Source organism: Pipra filicauda, unplaced genomic scaffold, assembly GCF_003945595.2.
Source record: "Pipra filicauda isolate LSUMZ 115617 unplaced genomic scaffold, ASM394559v2 scaffold44_size3831614_pilon, whole genome shotgun sequence".
Classification (NCBI taxonomy): domain Eukaryota; kingdom Metazoa; phylum Chordata; class Aves; order Passeriformes; family Pipridae; genus Pipra; species Pipra filicauda.
The window spans coordinates 988,561-1,008,129 of record NW_024104587.1 but is presented as its reverse complement, the minus strand read 5'-3'; the positions used below and the strand labels follow the sequence as shown (position 1 = coordinate 1,008,129).

The 19,569-nt window shown below is 49.5% G+C and overlaps 1 protein-coding gene across 2 annotated transcripts; it reads right to left on the bottom strand.

The window, feature by feature from the left end:
* Positions 1-469: 469 nt before the first annotated feature.
* Positions 470-19,045, bottom strand: KLHL25 (kelch like family member 25). Of its 2 annotated transcripts, none has more exons than XM_027719874.2 (3): positions 18,864-19,044; positions 6,951-8,782; positions 470-2,011 (listed from the first exon to the last, which is right to left on the bottom strand). In XM_027719874.2, exon 2 carries the CDS (start codon positions 8,763-8,765, stop codon positions 6,996-6,998), a length of 1,770 nt encoding a protein of 589 aa, XP_027575675.1. In that variant the 5' UTR covers positions 8,766-8,782; positions 18,864-19,044; the 3' UTR covers positions 470-2,011; positions 6,951-6,995. The 2 variants fall into 2 exon arrangements, with proteins under 2 accessions (XP_027575675.1, XP_027575677.1); XM_027719876.2 differs by lacking the exon at positions 470-2,011 and adding an exon at positions 3,792-3,941 and having other exon boundaries at positions 18,864-19,045.
* Positions 19,046-19,569: the final 524 nt, after the last annotated feature.

The following is a 19,569-nucleotide window of genomic DNA, read 5'->3' as shown; positions in this document are numbered from 1 at the left end:
AGCTGCAGCAGCCAAGCAAAGGCAAATAAGGAAAACAGAAGTATGAATTCTTCATCTTCCTTAGAAATTACTGGCTTCCCCTGCAGGAGTACGGCTGTCTCTTTGTTGGGCCCCTCAACCTACTTGGCAGGTATTATTACCATTGCAGACTTGCAAGTTCTCCTAAAATCATGACACGGACAAGCTGAGTGAAAGCAGCCATGGAGCATGAGACATGTGATGTCCTCAGGGCATGAGAAGTCCTGGACTTTATTCCCAGATCTACCACTAACCTTGGACAAGCCAATTGACATTGTGCCTCAGTTTCCCAAGCACTGAAGCAATAATAATTACAGCCAGGCTGGTTGCTTCGGAGGCTGTTTGTGAACCGCCCCACCAAGTGCCAACCCTGTTATTAGTCCTCGGCCCTGTTATTAGACCTAAATCCAACTTACTTAAGAATGAAGACTCCTGTGAAAAACACACAAACGGTTTCCCAGATCATCATTTTTATTAAAGTTCACAAGCAGCTGAAGGGAAAAAAAAAAAAAAGACTAGAAAACGTAAATAAACGTCATTCAGCGCATCGCAGACTGGCTGTGCAAAACGTGTGTTCTCCCCGGCAGCAACGGGCACCCGCTGCTCCGAAAAGACCTTTGTTGTTTGAAGCTGTGTCAAGGCTTTTCAGAGCATTGCATCATTCAGCTGGCCAGGCTACAGCTCAGCCTAATCCAGGGGCAAAAGGCAAGCCTGGAGCATCTGCGGATCTGCTGTGCAGGGAAGTGGGATGCTGGGTTGGTGCAGGACCAGTCCTTGGCAGTGGCCAGCCCTAAAGAGGCCAGGCAGGAGCTGCATCCCTGTCTTGACATCCCAAATCCATGTGCCCTCCTTCACAGCATGAGTGAGGAGCAACTCGGGCTGACAGCTCTTGGATGCATAAACCCAAACACAGTCAGCAGCCAGCATGTGTGGATAACCTGGGGCAGCCTCAGCCCAACCACGAGCAGGCAGCGTGCAGTCAGAAACACTCACATCTCTGCAAGGTGAAGCCAGGATGTGGGGTGCCGTGGGAATAAGGGGGATCCCTCCCCTGCTCACCCTGCCATGCTCCTCTAATCCACTTGCTCTCCCTCTGAGGCCTCGCTGGTGGCAAGATGCCCCCTCCCAAGGCACGAGCTGCAGCCCTGTTTCTGCTCCTGTGCTAATTACACCCTCACCCACGCGGAGGGAAGCTCAGCAGACCGGCTCTGATCACACAGTGGGCTTTATCTGGTGAATATCTGAGCAGTGGTGCCGGTGCCTTGGCACACTAACAGAGCTGCTGTGCTCTTCCCAGCAGCTGTGTGTGGGGAGCTACTCGGCCTCCAACCAAATCACAACTGGCTGCAGCGAGGAAAGGGGGAAAAAAAATTTAAAAGGCCCAAAGTGCAAAACAAAAGGCACCTGCCTTGTTTCACCGCAGTACCTGGTGCTGCTGGCAGCCACCCCAAGCTCCCACACTTTAATGTTTCTACAGCCATCGCCTCCGTTGAGCGGCCAGAGGATGGGGAGGGCCAGGTGCTCTCACCCCATTCCCCTTAACAAACACTTCCAAGTCACCCAAGCAGCAAGCATTGACAATAGCAAGTTTGCTGCCTTTAAAAAAAAATTAGTATCTCCTAACCCCCCAACTGAGTAACAAAAAGTACATAAGGGCTGCCCAGCAGGGATGCAGCCTCCATCTCTCTGGTCCTGGTGGCCCACTGGTGCCCACAAGCCTGTGCCCCTCGTGCCCAGCCCCTGCCTTGCAGCCAGTGCTCCTGGCTCTGTGCCATCCCTGCGTGATGGCCAGTGGCCAGTGGCGGGGCCGAGTGGCCCTTGGTCGCCCCGTGATGTGATGCCAGTGTAGAGTCTGGCTGTGCCTCCCACTCCTGGTGCTGGGAAGGGACGTGAAAGTTGCCTCGGAGTCCTGGGCGGGATGACAGGAGGGGACTCAGTCACAGTGCTGTCAGCTCCAACTGCACGAGAGGGGACATGGATGTGACTCTGGCATCTGGGGAAGGAAAGAGAAAGCTCATTAGCGGTGTGATGTTGGCTTAGCCCACACAGGGGAGCATTGGCAGTTACTGGGGTAACCCCCACCCCAAATCCCAGAAATGGCTGGAGACAGAAAGCAGCTGGCTTATTTGGGAGTTGGACTCTGCTTGAGCATGAGAGGGGGGAGAGAGGGTGTTCAGCTGGGGAGGGTTCAGAGACGGGCAGGAAACTTCTGTGGACATGACAAGGGAATGAAAAATTGAGAAAAAAAAGAAGGGTTTTTTTTTTGTTGGTTTTTTTTTTGGCAGGGACGAGGGCCCAAGAACTGGAACAGACAAAACAAAAAGACCCTTTTTCTCTTTTTCCGCAGGTTCCTCCAAAAACATCCGTATCACTGACATTTCCAAGGGGTTGATTAATCCAGTCTGGGGCCTAGCTCAGACTGCACATGTTTCCATCTGCCCAGGGTTAGGAAAAGCCTGATTTTCATCGACTTTCCTCCCCAGGCCAGCCACTCCCTTCCAACGCTGCCTGATAAACTGGCTTCAGAGACAACCAGCCGCTTGGAAAGAGCAGCAGCGGCAAAAAATCTGCAATCCCTGTTTATCCAGCCTTGCTATTATACACATGCAAATGGGTTTCCCTAGGAGCCACCGAGAGAAACCAGCTGTGACTTTGTTCTGGCAACTCCAGCGAGGTTGCAACAGGTTGCAAGCAACCACCCCAGGAGCACGCAGGTGAGCAGCAGCGTTTAGGAGCCAGGAGATTATCCTGGGCTTTTTTTAGGCTGCTGTTTGCAGGTACACAGGTTTTCACATGGGAAGATGTCTTTCTGTGAGCAGGGCTCTGTGGATGGAGCCGAGAATGATGCATGGCAACAAAATTCTGGGATTGTTGCAAGGTGAAAGCTGGTGGAACGCTGTTCCACATGGAAGGGAGCCACACCAGGCAGCACTAAATGTGTCTTTGTGAAAGCTTGTTATCTAAGATGTAATATAATAATCAGGAAAAGCCACTGAACAGATTTGACACAGTGTGTGTGGTATCAGAATATAGTTCAGGGCCTGACACGTGCTGTAAATCCTTGCAGGAGCTTTGGGGCCAAAGTTCATTTTAGGAGCCAGAACACCCTCAATTTACTTCAGCCTTGGTTGCTCAGCACCCACCCAACAGCAGGTACCAGCTGCTGATGCTGCCCACAGCCCTCATGGGAGCTAAGCCCACCAAAGGGCTCCAGTGGGAGCCATGAAGTGGGCTCTGAGCTTTCGGATGTGTCCCAGGAATAAGTGTCTGAGCACTGCCCAGCCACTGGCCTCCCCTCCTTACAGCCCAGACCGTGAGGAGGATCCTGGAGGAGCTAAAAAGCACCAGAATGGGAACCCCTGGGCAGGGAAACCCCTGGCTTCTCACTGTGATGGGGTTTGGCTCATCCCATTTGTTTTGAGATGGGAATTCCAACACCTCCACCCCAGGGGAGCATTTGAGGCTCAGAAGGCAGCACAGAGGGATGCAGTGACTTCCCTTTCCAATTCACCTTCCCTGGCTGGACCATGCAATCTGAAACAACTGTCCCACTCCCATTTGTGACTCTGCCCCACGAAAATGAGAGTGTCACACAGGACAGACAGTTTGAAGAAGCCACTTCTAATGTGGAGACAGGCAGCTTGGAGAACCTGTTCCTGGTGAAGCCCAAAGTCACCTCCAGGGAGGTGTGGAGTTGTCCCCATCAACTGTCACTGCACAGGACTGTGACAGACCACCCAGCATCTTTCTCTGGGCTCCTGGCCAGGCTGCACTTGTCTTTGTAAACACAGAGAGTCTTTATTAGCCGAGTGCTCAGTATTTTATTTCCCGTTCGTAATGTTCTGCGTCCTCACGGCTCCAGGTGGGAGGAGACCAGGCTTTCACGTTTCATACTGCTAATCACGCTTGATCCCTGGGATTAGCTGCAGGTAATAAGCACTAAATTAATGTCACACGGCCTCCTTGGCAGGGCCGCTGGGACCTCTGCCGAAAGGTGCCCCGGCTCCAGCTGGGAAGGGTGAAGGCCATGCCCTCAAGGAAACATTTCCAGCTGATCAGCTTTATGCTTTAAATGAAAAGCAGGCTGGGTAGTTTATGATCAGCATTTGCCGAGGACTGATTATTTGGGTTTCAGGGACCAGTTTATACGCAAGAGGTTGTTTTTTCCATGAGTACAAAGTACTATTTCCTGCCATGTGATTGCTCAGGCCTTTCCCCACCAGCCCAGCTTGCTCTGCTCTGAGGGATGGTCCCTCCCGACCCTTCTCCATCTGAGGGGGTTAGTATTGCCAAAGCACACTTGGACACAGCCAGCCTGCCTTCTGGGTGTTCCTACTTGAAGAAGGATCCCATAGGGCCTATCCAGATGTTGCAGTAGAGACCTTCCATGGTGGGAGCTACAAGCCAAAAGATCCCTCGGCCAGACCTGCTACAGGACAATGGTGTAGTCATAGGATCCTATAGACAGTTACCCCAGTTCCTGAGCCCAGTTTTGACCCAAGCACAGCCAAGACAGCCAAGGCAAGCACATGAGACATGGCTGGTGAAGCACTGCAACACATGCACATCGGAGACATTCACTCACCCATGCTGGTGCTTTATGTAAGGAGCTGTCACACTGGCTGAGGCCACAACAATAAATTAATAAAAAAAAAAAAAATAAAAAACAAAAAAAAATAAAAAACCTAAAGAAAAATCACGTGGAGAGACATTCTTTCTGGCAAGAGCTCGTGTATATTTTAAATACTTCTTTTAACCGAAGAGTGGAAGCGAAGCCAAAAAAGCACATAAAACCCTCACTCAGTGACTTTTCACCAATTTAATTTGCAGGTTGGTATATTACAGCTCCTAGTTTTCTTGTGCTGTATCAGGCTCCAGATTACAGAGGGGAAACCTATCTATGCAACCCCCTGAAGCTATTTATTAGGTCTGACCAAACCAAATACAGTACGGAGGAAAAAGGGCAGGAAAGGAAAATAACATCACTGTGATTTTGAAGACTTTTTTATTCAGCGGCTGAAGAATCAACTCCCACCTCAAACTATTCCCTGTCCTATTCCCAGGAGCATGGCTGGTGTTGAGCTTTAATATTCAGATGCATCTGCTACCAGGGAAAATTAATTTTCAGCTCTAGGATGGCTCTTAAAGAGAGGCCCCATTGACCTGAGCTGAAAATGATGGAGTCCTCACACTCTTTGCTGCAATATTTAATAGCCAAGTGGCAGTTAATTAGATTATTGAGCCACTGTGACAGATGCTAGGCAACGCCTGAGGAGGAGAATTTGGAAAGGTCATTATCTTCCAGTGTTTGGAACACTCTCAGATCTCATTTTAACCCTTTCCACTCTCACCCTGCCCTCATGGTGGTCCAACTCATGTTAAAACCAGTTGTTTCACAAAGGCCAGAGCAATGCCCTAGGTGATTTTTTCCCACTTGAGAAAAGCAGGTGGTCACATTGGGCAAATAACCAGCAGATGTGCCAGGAACTCCTCCTTGGTTCCCAGTTGGCACCAAAAGAAATGATCACTGGGAGGTGCCAGCAATTTCCCCCGCTGGGTGATTCCCAGGCGCACCAACCACACCAAGTGGGAAGCAGGGAAGTGAGAGGGTGTTAGAGGGTTTGAGCAGCATTCTTTCTTCCCTGTGCTAAGTGAAGTGGATTTTGATGAGTTTGTGGAAGAATTTCCCTCCCCACAGTCCCCACTTTCCAAATAAAACTGTAAGTGAAGCTTGTCAATCCCACACGCATACCAGCTCCTTCAGCTGGCTGGGATGTAGGCTCCGACCACCAAAGCAGGGCTCTGTGTGTTGCTGGCTCTGTGAAACCTGCAGACTGAGCTAGAAGAGGTGTTACAGACTTCGTGGTGAGATGATGCTATCCAACTGTTGCCCGTATCCCTATCTGCTTTTACAAGGCAAGGTGAGAAGAATTTTTGGCCTTTGCCTGGCCAGCTGTATCTCAGCAGATTGGTGAAGACATGCAAATCTCTGTGGAGTCACATCGGGAACCAGAGGGGCAACCACACATCCCACTGGGGAGGAGAGAGGAGGAATCAGCAGTCCTGTCCCAGTGGCACTGCAGTAGCACCTTCCCTGAGCAAGCGAGAACTGGAGCACCAGAATGAGACAGGACATCATGAGATTCCACCAACTTTCTTATTCTCACACACCTCAAAACACTGATAAACACATTCTTCTTCTGGTTACAAAACCCCTTCCCTCCCACTCAGGTCTTACACAGAAGTTTCAGAAGTTCTGATTTAACAAGCAACAGTTTGGATGATAAATAAACACCAGGACCATCAAATGCATCGTGGCTTCTGAGCTTTTGCTTCTGCTACTCACTGAAATGTAAATACAGAGCATAAAAAGAGATCTAGGATTTGCCAGCATTCCAAGGGTCACTTGCCTACATATTCATCAGTTCTGAATAAATCACCCAGAAAATCAGCGAAAATATTGAACTACTGAGACATTTCCAAAGCACTTGTGGCCCTGGTATCTCCCAGGACTCACTTTCAAGTGTTTTTAGAAGCCTTAACTCCCTCAACTGCGTGGGGACAGGATGTATTCTGCAGGGAGAGCCATGAGAGCAGGTGTGGACACATCTGCTCTCCCATCCACAGAAGGGTGACACTGTCACATCCAGCTACCCTGGAGCAGAGGGAGAGGAGCTGTGGCCTGCTTGCAACCATCGATGTAGATGCATCTCTAAAGATGCTGTGAGGATCAGCTGGAAATAAGAGAACCCTGGGAGCTAGCTTGGCCTACAGCATCGCAGGACTGGCTACTCCTTCCTGGCTCTGCATCACACCTTTAAATCTCTCTGCCCCTAAAACAACCTCATGAACAACTTGGAACCTGTGACTCCGGCACGGTGGGTGCAGCCGCAACTGAGGCAAGTTTCAGTTTAAGAGGAGGAGACCCTTACCTTATTGACCTCCTGGATACAAGCCCCCCCGAGCCCTGCCCCTCATCATGACGGCAAATGCTTCCAGGTGCTGACAAAAGCTGTGGGGATGAGCGAGTAAGGCACCGTTGTGATACAGTTCCATGTGTCTGACGTAGGGTCGTAGCAGTCCAGCGTTTTGCACCTCTGAGTGCCAAAATAACCCCCTACCACATACAGTTTATTCCCTGAGGCCAAAGCGTGGCACGACATGCGCTTGGCCGTCATGTCCCCGATGCGTGTCCACTGGTCCGTCTCGCAGTCAAAGCGGTACGCGGACGCTGCCGTGAACTCTGTGTCCCCTCCCATGATGAAAATCTGGCTGCCCAGGACAGCGGCTGCCGTGTAGCGCCAGGGCTGTGGGCATTCGGCTTTGATCATCCATCGATTCTCAGCTGGATCGTAACACTGGACTTTGGACACCATGTCCCGGTGAATGCTGGTCCCACCAAAGACGAAAAGCTTGAGTCTGGCACTCACCACTGCAGCGTTGCTCACTCCATCTCTCAAAGGAGCCACCATTGTCCATTTGTTGGATATGGGATCGTACTTCTCCACTTGCTTCAAGGAAACAGAAGGAGATGCAGGAAAGACTCCAGCCACTGCAGTGTGTCCACCAACCACATACAGGCAGTTTTCCAATTCGGCCGAGCCATGTCCAAACCGAGCGATTAACATTGGGGCAGCTTTGGACCATTCCTCATGAACAGTGTCATACACCCACACATCTTTCGAGACCCCGTTCTCTGAGCCTCTGCCTCCAGTGATATATACTTTGCAACCAATGGCACAGGCACTAAACTCCTTCCGTGGACTTGGCAGGTCTGCTTTGGGGATAATTTCCTTTGCTTTGTGGTCTACTTGGTAAATCTTATCACACATGAAGGTCTGTCCTCCCAGGATCAGCAAGGTGTGCCCAGCTTTGCGAGGCCTGGCACAGGGACTGGTGACGACTCCATCATTCTGGAGGATCTTCTTCTTGCATTGAATAGCTTCATCCAAGACAATCTTGTTCCTTTCATCCACCATGATCAAGTCCTCACAAGCCAAGGCTTCCTTGAGGCATTCAGAAGGAAGCAAAGCCAGACGAACATTCCTCAGAAGCTCTGGGAGATAAGCCTTCCGCTCATCCAGATCGTATTTCACCCACTGGATGACAGCCTTAAAGACTTTTTCTTCATCCTCAATTTCCAGCTCATCGCTGGAGATGAGGTCCAGCAAAGTGTCCTTGGAAAGGTTGTTGAAGTCCTCACTCTTGTGAACAGTCTCAAAGTTGACCAGGCACATCCTCCAGGAGAGCTCATAGAGCCGTCGGCACTGATGAGCATCCGAGAGCAGCATCATGCCCAGGCAGTTGGAAGGGTAAAGGTTCTTCTCCAGGAACTCGGCCGCTGCATCTCGGACGTCATGGAACTGCAGCATGTCTCCAGCTTCCAGGAGGGACTCAGCGTTTTCCTCATTGATAATGATCCGAGAGGAGTAGGCAAAGTCCAGCAGTAGCTCCAGCACCTCTGGGTGGAGGCTGTCATGGAAGTTCACCTCATCATCCAGGCTCTCCCGGAGGCCGTTGCTAAACATGGCCTCAAAGTACCTGCTGGAGGCAGCCAGCACTGCCCGGTGGCACGGGAACGACCTGTTTCCTGCCCAAAGAGTGACATCGGTGAACATGCAGTGCTTCCGCAGGGTGTTCAGGTGGGACAGGACACAGTCCGGGTGGGAAGCTTTGTGAAAAAGCAAGATGTTCATGGAGCCCGTGCTAGTCCGGGATTTACGGTTCTCGTGGACGCTGACTGACATGATAGCAGAGCTCTTGCCTGCAGGAGAACAAACAGGAAAACCATTATTCCCTTGTCCTTACTGATGTTTGGCATGGAGAACATGTGCATTGCTATCCAACCCTGGTACACTGCCAATGGACCTCAAACGTGAGGCACCAGCTGACACCCCTGTGCTCCTGCATCTCCACTTGCAGAGCCCGTGCCTCCTGCACCCTCACATCCTCCAAAAAATTTAACTCAGGCTGAACAGGGTGGGAAGGCAGAGTGGGGTGAAGAGGGGAATTCTCCACTTTGGTTTCAGCAACAGAGCAACAAAGTGAAGCAATCAACCCCCAAACTTGGTGGTAGATTGTCTCAACAGCCCCTAGAGGGTATTGGCAAACCGCAGAAGAGTTATTTTTCCTTAGAAAACAGCATCGAGAGAGCAGACTATCCAGGATAAAGGGCACTGGTCTGTTCCTGGCTGAGCAGTGTCTGGCTTCTGATTTTCATATAGATTGTTGCTGCAGGTTTAGGAAAGGCAATTGCTAGAGGTTTTATTTATGGAATATTTAACTACCAGCACAAGTCAAAAGTTTTGAACAAATTTTACCAAAGCCATTTGTTGTAGCTTTTGATGATGAAACTCACCACACACTTCATATGATTTAAACATTTTGCAGGACAGATTCACATCAGAGTAAAACAAAAGAGACAGCCCAATTACACTTTTTACCAGACAGGCAGAAGCAAACACAAGGCTTTTATTAGCTACTATTTCATTTAAGTGCTACCTGATACCGTTCTTTGCCTGTAGAAGAATACTCCTTTGGAATAATCAAATTAATACTACCTAGATGATAAAATACAAGTAAATTACTCCAAAATATTTTAGCCAGCTGTATTTTGTTCCTTGTGTGACTAAAGCAGACAGACAGATATGCAAACAGCCCTCTCTTACAGGAGAAAGTCAGTGCTGAAGTTCATAGCACAACTGTCCCGAGGTTTGAAAAATGAACCCAAAAAAAAGAGAAAAATGGGCTCATCCTGCTGTACCTTCAGTCCAGCCACTGAAATGTTTAGAAATCAGCCATTAGCCAGACAGTTGGGGAAGGTCTTTCAGATGGTTTCTTCATGTTGATTGGATTTGTTTTTTTTAAGTTCCTCTTCAGAACCAGAGGTTTCTCAAGGGTCTTTCTACCCTGCAAATACAAGGGCTGCAATTCAACCCTATCCTCCCCAGCTGAGCTCTCTATCACCCCAGCCCAGCACTGGGGGGTCTCGGGGGAACCCACGAAATGCTGGGAGCATGGACGCAGCGCTCCCAGGCTGCCGCCAGGTCACAGCCTTGACCTGGCGGTGACCTGGAGCTGCACAACCCTCCCACACTCCACGGGTGGATGACCTCAAGCAGAGGCGGATGGCCAGATAAGCTGCCTGACTCAGGCTCTGATCATGTGCTTCCTACCCCTGCTTCTCCAGCACCTCCAAAAGAGTCCAAATTAGACAAACAGTTGTGGGTATGTTGCTCCTTCCCCCCCGCTGCCATGAATTATTGAAGTTGGTCTTCCCAAGGCCTCACTCATTCCTTAGGGCTGTGTCACAGTCCAGGGAAAAATCTCTGTGCTCCTCCATGTAGAAATGACAGGTTGCCCAAGCAGCCGCAATTCCCGCTCAGTCTCTGAGTCAAGGCAGGAGCATTGATGCAGGTAATCGGGTTGGATATGTACATGCCATCACCAAAACCCCTGCAGCCTTGCTTGGGTTGAGGCTGACAAGCTCATTTCACTCATGATTGGAGGTTGTGCAGAATCAAGCCTCCAAAAGAGGAAGGAAAATGCCATTATGAAACAGCACTTTGAAGTGCATCTGAAGGAAATGTTTCCAACATCTACACCCAGCGCAGGAACAACACTAATTTAAGAGGTTATATGGATTCCCATGTCAACACCGAAGCAAGGAATACAAATGAAACATTTATGAGTCTGCTAAAAGCTATTGATTTAGTTTCCTATTCCTACAACCTCAGAAACCACCCTGCCATTGCCACTGCTTTCTTTGCTCACAGCTCAGGTCAGCTATTCAATGTTAACCTTTGATTTGCTTATGCACAAAAAATGAAGCAATTTATACAGAACAGCTACGGAAACAAACACAAGGATTGCAGGGACGCAGCAATAATTTTTCTGACACTAAGATTAAAAAATCACTACTCAGAATGGAAGGAGCAGGTCATTTAGAAATTAAAATGTCTGTATAAAAGCTGCAGCACAGCCATTTTATATATATATACACACATACAGATACATATACTGTGTGCACACACACGCATGTATATATATATATATATATAAAATCTCAGGCTTCTACCATCAAACATCTAGCCCAGAGAACTTGGTAGCATTCTATCTTATGTGTATTAAACAACATTCAGGGAATAAACTGGCAGCTTCCAGTTCAGTCCCCAGCACTGCTCTTCATATCACCTTGTCCCAATACAGGCACCAACTGATCCCCAGTGCAGCTTCAAGTCTGAAACCTAAAGAGGCCACAGTCACAGCCCCTTTACTTGGCCTCTCCTGGGGCCGGGTTATGACACTGGATGCTACTGGTCACAGATGAGCAGGGCTAGACAGACCACTAAACTGAAACTAAAGCAGCCTCTGAACTCTGGGGTGCAGCCAGCAAGCCTTGCTTGTGGTTTTCAGCAATATCCAAACAGCTTTTTCTGAGGGCTTCTTGAATCCTGCCATAGTGGCACAAGCAGAAAAGTGGCAGGTACTAATCCTTTCCCTCACAAACACACCTCACCGCATTTCTCAGTCTACCAGAGACCTTGGCATCATCTCACCCCGATCAGACAAACAGAAACTGCAGGCAGCAGCTATTTCATCTGGTGGGTTTCTTCCAAAATCTAGCAGCTCACAAACCTCAGAAGCCTGCAGGTAAATGATCTCCTACAATTTCATGATGTGCACAAAAGTATGCTTCGATTTAAGCAATGTTTAACTGCGGCGATGAACAGGCTGGACCCATGACGTGTGCACTTCTCTGAAGCGGACACATGCAGAGCAGAATTTGGCCCCTACCACACTCCTTGCTTCCCTTACCCAACTACTGAGCTAAAGAGAAAAAGCAGAGCCACTCAGAACGAGGAATATTTTACTCAAAGCAACCTGTCAGTGGCTCCCGCCAAGCTCCTGCCGCTCTGCGAGCGCTCAGGGGTTATCGTTGTTCCCAGCTGCATCTTCCATCAGGCAGGAAGCTGTCGCTGGAACAGCTGTGTCAATGAGAATAGCAGAAGGCATGACCTGAACAAACTGGGGCTTGGATTTCTCCACGCTGCATTCATTTTTTTTAACTTCGAAAGGCAGTTATTGAAAAAATAAATATCTACTGCATAACCTTTTAAAAGGATCTTAACTGCACGCAGAGGCAGATGATAATCCTTCTTCCATATGGATGAGGGCAGAGGGGCATCAGCTTTTTGACAGCTATCCAATGATGTCTGCTGGCTGTAGTATTCCCCTGGCTGTCTACAGCCTTTGTACAGCCAGGATAGGAAAGACAGGCTTTTTCCAGCAGAGCAAGATAAGGATGCTTTGAAAATCCTTCCACTCACCCAGACAGAGCAGACAGCAACCCTGAAGGAAGGAAGGAGTTGGCTCAGGGAGAAAAGACTCCTCAATCTTAGTTCATGAAGAAAATACCCCAGCAGTCTCTCTGGACAGGACTAAGCTATAAAAGACAAGGGGAAAATCCAAAAGCACAGAGATGGCCAAACTCCCACTCAAAGAAGCACAATTCTCCTATCCAAGAGCCTCGTGCTTCCTCCAAACCATGCCCCAGCAGAAGACTGTCCGTCCCAGGCTGGTGGGTCATCATGTCAGAGCCCTGCTGGAATGGGTCATTTAGAGAACTTTAGGAAACACTCTATCATCTCTTGAAAAATCCAAGCACCTCTTAGACAGACACTTTGAAGCTGTATCGGGCCCTGTCCCCAATCACAAAAGAACTGCACATGAGAGGACAGCTCAAAAGGACTACTGATACATGAACTATATTTAGCCAGGCTTGGGGCTTCCCCTCCATCTCAAACCAGCAGCCTCTCCACAAATCTGCAAATTCATTCACTATCTGCAGGGAATTACCAGCTGAGATCCTGCTTCCTTCAAGAGGACATTTGAGAGTGAATATGTTCCCCAGTGGGACTTCAGGGGATCAAGAATAATTTCTGCTTAGAAAGGCAAAACTACAGGATTTATATGTGTTCTCCCAAGACTGTAAAGGTTGGCTAAACACCAACAAAGAGCCCAAATCCCATGATACCAAGCTGGGCACTTTCTGTTTGCCAATCAGAGAAGCAGCAACCAGAACACATTTCTTTTTTGCCCCACTCAACCATGAATTATTTAAAGCTGTAAATAAGTAAATAAATAAGCAGTAAGGCTCCCTGCTGGCTCAGCTCAGAAGACCTGGAAGAAGCTGCTCATGCTGCAGCTGAGATTCATTCCCAAGCAGTCAGACATATACAGGCCCTCCATGTATGGGCTGCACTACAACCTAGTGCCACTCCTTCCAAACCAGAGCAGACCTACCTTGAGCAGGCAGAGACAACAGGAGTAAAACCCATTTTTATTTTCTCTCCATTTCACAGTATCAACCCTGTGGGGTGAAACACCATCTTGAACTCAGCCAAAATTCAACCTCTCCCTGGAAGCGGCGGGATTAATTTTCTACCCATTACGAATGCGCCTGTTCCCTCATCCCAAATATCTGGACTTTTCCAACACTTTCATGGACTCCACCGCCTGGTGCTTAGGCCAGCAGCGCTATCCCAGGCCAAAATTACTGGCATAGAACCAACTTCCCCCTTTTTACTGTAGAGAGTAGCAAACTAGAAACATAAAGTCACCTTCTGTGTTTTCTTCAGAGGGAAGAGCTCCTTGCAAAGCTGCTTAGAAGAAAGAGCAGTGAGAAAACACAGTGTCAAACACAGAGCCAGATACAGCTGTTTCAGATGCGATTTCCCGGCACTGGAGACCATCAAAAGGTTTGAGAAAGGGGATCTGTTACATGCAGGCATTCACGTACTCAGACACTGCTCGAGCTTCAAAAGCGGAAAAAACCCAGCAGAAAACAGGAAAAGATGGTGGGGGAGGGAGACAGACAACAAGAAGAGGGAAGGAACAAATGTAACAATATTTTCAGATGATTTTCCTCTCCTTGCATAACACAGTGGACTGTCAGGTACACAGATTGGAGCTGCTTGAAGTGCTCAGTACTAATAATGCCCTTCTGTAAAGAGTGCTTGAGATGAAAGGAATTAAATAGCACCTGGCATTTAGTGCAGCACCACACTTGTTGAGTGGGCAGCCTGGGCTGCTGCCAGGTGGGCAACAAAGGACCTTCACCACATCATCTCCCAGGCACGCTCTCTGTTCTGTCTGTGCTCCTGCGCCTGGATGCAGACTTTGCTGTCTAACAAGTTGGGTTCATCTCCAGCAATTCTGGTGAATTCAGTGGTTTACCTGTGTCAGCCAAATTTGTTCTTGTTCTCCTCAGGATGACTAACGTAGCAAAGATGCAACTGTGATTTTGCACACTGGAATTCAGACAACATAACTGCCATGAATCAGAGGGTATCGCTCTGGATTTGCCCTTCCTGACAAACTCTTGATGTTTCATCATATTTGCAAATAGGTAAGCAAAGGAAAGGCAGCTGACTCCATCCCCCCCGCACAGAATTCCTGATCCTGCCCCAGCCTTTGAGAATGGAAGGCATCCTTATCATTTCTTCTCATTTTCTCACTTCCTAGTCTAGCCTGTACATCCTAGACAGAAAACAGAAAGACCATGTGAAAGGCTCCTTCTGTTGGCACAGACAGAAACTGGGAGGTTTTCCAAGCCCAATTCTGTAGGCTCCAGGAATCAGATTGTCTGGAGAAGATCCGGGTACATATCTGAACGTTTTGAAACTCAGTCTCAGAAACTTGATATGAGTTCCATATCCCACTCATATCCTGATATCCCATTCTCACTAGTACCCACCATTCCTCCCTTTAAACCCGTGCCCCACTCTGAGCCCAGAGCCACCACAAGCATCTGCTGAATGCCACTTACCACAGAAAACAAAACCAGTATTGCCAATCTGTACCAATTAGTGAGGTTCTTGTTTTGTCTTGCAAAAGCACTGGTAAAAGGGGCAGTAGTGCCTCAAATCTATGACATGAACAAATCCGAGCCAAAGGTGATCAAGTTCCAACCACAATAAAAATACCCATAGGAAATCCACTTTGCACACAATAAATGCAGTTTTATTTGCAAATCAGGTATTGGACTTGCTACTCTGCAACTGAGTTACTCCATAAAGCTTCTTGAACTACCTGTGAGGCAATCAAATAACATTCTCGTTCATCACTAAGCACATTGGCTTTGCCATTCCTGGGAATACCACACCCTCTTACAACCATTACCCAAATCGGGATAAGTAAGGCTTTTAGCCACAGTCCAGGCTCCAGACAATGGCTTTTCATTGCTACGCCCCAACCCCAGCGGATCTTTTCAGAGCCCCTGATTCATTTCAGAGGCTGCGGTGGGGTTTTGTCCTCCCTGCCTGCCCTCCAGCTCTGCTCCTGAATACACCCCATTCTGCCAGATCAATCTCAGTCGCTCTGCAGAATGAATGGGGGGCTGCAGAGAAGGCAAGCATTTGCAATCCCATCTCCCAGACTATACTCAAAAAGGCTCCAGAACGGAAGTAGCCTGCTCGATCGCAGTGTCTACCCCAGCCCCATCTGGGCAGGATAAAGTCCTTTTCAAGCAACCCAACTTGCTAATGTGCTGCAAAGGCAAAGGGCCCTTGGTACTTCAAGGAATTACATGCCACTTCCCAGGGAGAGTTTAGGAGACGAGATGTGGTACACGTCAAATTAACACCAGAATAACCACAGCAGTTGCTGACTCCAGAGATCATATTCAGATCCTCCCACTCTCTGCGTGCTGTGCCCAGCTCCCGGTGCTGAGGCTGGCAGAGCCCAGTGCTCCGTTGGCCAGGCTAACCATAAGCCAAGGACACTCATACCAAACAGGTCTGTCTGCCTGCTGTCAGGGCAGGATTGCAATTTTGGGCCCGGCCAGTTAAGCTGGGGTTTTGTTTTGCTTTCCCCACTCCCCTGCCAGGCAGGAGATCATGGTACAACTGCCAGGTTTGGTTTGCTCATTTGCAATTCTGGCTGGAGTTCAGAGCCATGGAGATGGGAGGCCCTCATGCCTTCTGAACCGATTAGCCCTTGATGCTGATGGGCATGGAGGACAGCCGTTCCCAACTGTATTGTAAAGCTCTGACAGATATTGAAGGGTCTGGGGCTGCAAAGCAGGATTTTGCTCGTTGCCCTCTGGCTCTGGACAGAAGGAACAAATCTGACACCCATCTCTGATCTTTCCATTTAAGTACTCACACAGCATCAAATCACACACTCAGCCTTCAAGTTCTGGGCCACTGTGGGAGCACTGCAGCAGCCCAGGCTGTCCTGGGCATCTGTGCACACACTGCAAGCAAACCAGAGTGATTGCCAGTGTGGTACGGTAATAAATTTGCCTCACCACAATCTGACAGGCTGCTATATAAAACTGGTAGTCTTTGCAAAGTCTAATGGTCAGCAAGCAGACAGTGGTTACAGCACATGCAACATTCCCAGGCTTGAGCAGAGGGAAGACAGAGCTGTCTCTACTGGCTGAAGTGATACTAATAGTCACTACGGGGATATAAAGCTGATAAGCAAAGACAGACCAATGTGTTGGTGGTTAAAGGTCAGACCAGGGGGTTTGGGGTGGCTTGTTACAGCTAAATGCTTCCTAGCCAGCTTTTCTGCAGCCACTGCTTCAGCAGTGCCAGCTACACTCACTGCAATTCAATTACAGTCTGTAAAAGGCAGGAGTAAATCTACCCCACAGTTCAAGTGCTGACACCACTTCAAACCCGGGCCTTCCACAGTCCCTGAGCATCAGCAGCCGTGGACACCCTGAGCCAGCTCTGCCTGTCCTGCTCCACCTACTCACACCCAAGCCAAGGCACTGCTCAACACTCTTTTGTAATGCTGCCACTTCCCTCCCCGCCTCGCAACACACTGCCTGTCCTCTTCCACCTCCACAGATGGCCACATCCTGCCCTTCCTGTTTCACTCATCCACCTCCTAAACATTGCCTAAAAACCTCCTCTGGCTCCTAAGAAGGATCTGAACTCCTGCGGGCTTTGGGGAGCGGTTGGTTACCACCACAGGGACAAAAATGCCATCTTAAGTCACACATGCATATGTACACATAGAAGTGTGCACACTCCTTGTCCCCACTCCAGAACATGTCCAGCACTCTGTCCAGAGCTGGAAGGACCATATTATATATCAGACACGTGCTCATTTTTATACATGTGGCATAGATGTCATGCAACATCTTGTCATCTGTTTCCAAGCTGTCACATTCACAAATTTCTTGTGCCTAGCTCCTTCAGTCAAACCTTTTTCAACTGGCCTTATCTCCTCTCAGAAAGCACATCTGAGACACCATCCTCTCTGCTTGAGCTACTTGAACCTGCCCCAAGCACAGCATGAGAGGATACCACGCTCCGCACACAGGCTGAGGCAGGAGGACTTCAGATAACAATCCTCAAATGCTTTAAAAACTGAACAAAAAAGGGATGCAAAATTTAAGTTCCTCTGTGCTAAAGCTGCCTACAGTCTCCCATGTCCATATTATGGTGCAACCAATTTGCTTCTGCAGCAATTTTCACTTCGGCTTAGCCCTGAGAATCTTGTGCCCACGTCCTGCAGAGCAAACTTCCACCTATGCCTCCTCCCCAAGTGCTATACTCAGTCTTATCACAGAGATAAACTAGAGCAGATGGTTGGGGTTTAAGACACAAAAGAGACAAAATGGGTTTTCAGATAAGATTTGATCCAAAGCAGCAAACAGAACAAGGAAAACAGAGAGGCCCCAGAAAGGGTCCCAGGGCACCAAGGAGTCAGACCCTTTGAGAGGTGGACAGAGAATAGAAAGTACAGAGAGCTCAGAACTCTGGAAGGAGACTGTCACCAGAGTAGCTGAGCCAACAGCAGCAGCTGGCCACCACCAGGAACACGTGGGGTGTGTTACACACAGCTCGGCTCGCTCCTAAGGTAAGTTCAATAAAAAAACAGGGTCACAAGACACAGGAAGAAAGAAGGAAAGACAAGGGAAGTTGCCAAAGTATAAAGGTTATAGAGTTGCTTGTTTCTCTTCTGGCTCTGATCTGTCCTGGAGAGGAAGAGGTTTGTTAAGGGTAAGACTGCACAGCACCCGGACTGTGGAAATCACTCCTGCAGATCACAAGGGGAACACACACAGAGATTGCCAGGAAAGGAAAAGAGAAAACAGTCGTGACACAGGGACTCTGCACAGGAATAGTATGAAACACTCGGCTGTCTGCTTACGGAAAGCTGAGGACAGATTTTCCAAGCACAGATTTGGCTGATCTAAGCCCCCACCTGAACAACTATAAGCAGATAAATAAAGAAAATAAATAAAAAAGCAAACAAACAAACAAACATTATCAACAACAACAAAAAAAAACAAACAAAAGAACAACTACCAAACAGGCTTTTAACTTTTTTAAATGTCAAGGGGACTGTGAGGACAGCGAAGGCAGTTCAGCTCAGTCACTCACACAAACCTGCTCACTTTTCTAGACAGGGCTGCTCAAACCGATTTCATCAGAGGCCATGGAAGTTGCGTCCCTTAGAGCACAGTTTTGAGATAGAGATATATATATGTATGTACGAGAGAGGGGGGGAAAAAACCACCCCAAAACTCAAAAAACAATGCCACTCTATTTTCATATCCAAAAGATTAATGGCTGGGTTTTAATTTTTTCTTATTATTTATTTTTTTCCTTTAGAAGAGAAAAGCCCTTCCCCTCCCTAAACCTTTCCCTGATGCCACAATGATGCTCCGAAGCCCGGCGAGCCCCGGGCCGGTACCGGGGGAGGGAGGCGGCACTCGGGGGGTCCAGCACATCCCCGAGCCCCCCCAGGCTCCCAATCCACCCAAGCAAACCCCTTGCTCGGAGGGGGCCGGAGCGGGTCTGGCGGGGGGAATCACTCACCGTTCTCTCGGCCACGGCGAAACCTCTGGGAACGGCAAAGCCCCCGGCGCGGGGGGCGGGGATGCAGGGCTGGAGGAGGGAAGCAGGGTCGGAGGAGGGAAGCAGGGCTGGAAGCAGGGCTGGAGGAGGGATGCGGGACGGAGGCGGCGGAGCGCGGAGCGTTGCGCGGCCCCCGCGCTCCCCGCGCACAATGTCCCCGCCGGGCGGGACCGGCCGCGCGTGGGACCGCGGGGGCGGGGCCGGCCGCCGCGGCCGCCACCAATCAGCGGGCGCCGCGCCCGTGACGCGCCCTCTCTGCCACGCCCCTTTCGGGAGCAGCGACCAATAGAAGAAAGAAGAGACGACTTGTGGGCGGGGTCAGTGCGAGCCGTAACGCCCCGGGTCCTAAAGGCCGGGTCAGCCCGGCCGAGCTGCCTCTACCCCCCCGGGTGCCGAAGCGGCCGGGGGAAACCGCCCTTCGGGCTCGTGGGGAGCCACCCGTGCCACGCCGACGGCACGGACCCGTCCCCTCTGCCCCGGCCTTTGCCCTCTGAGTCAGCGCCCCCCCGGCTGCGCTTGTCCCGCAGGATCGGCATCCCACGGAGTGATGTCACCCACCCACCTCCCACCCACGCCTGCAGCGGGACAGGGGAAGTCAGCGAAACTCTCCTAAAAATCCAGGCATATGTGTGAAACCGCCGGGCTCAGCAGAATTTGAGTGCGTGGG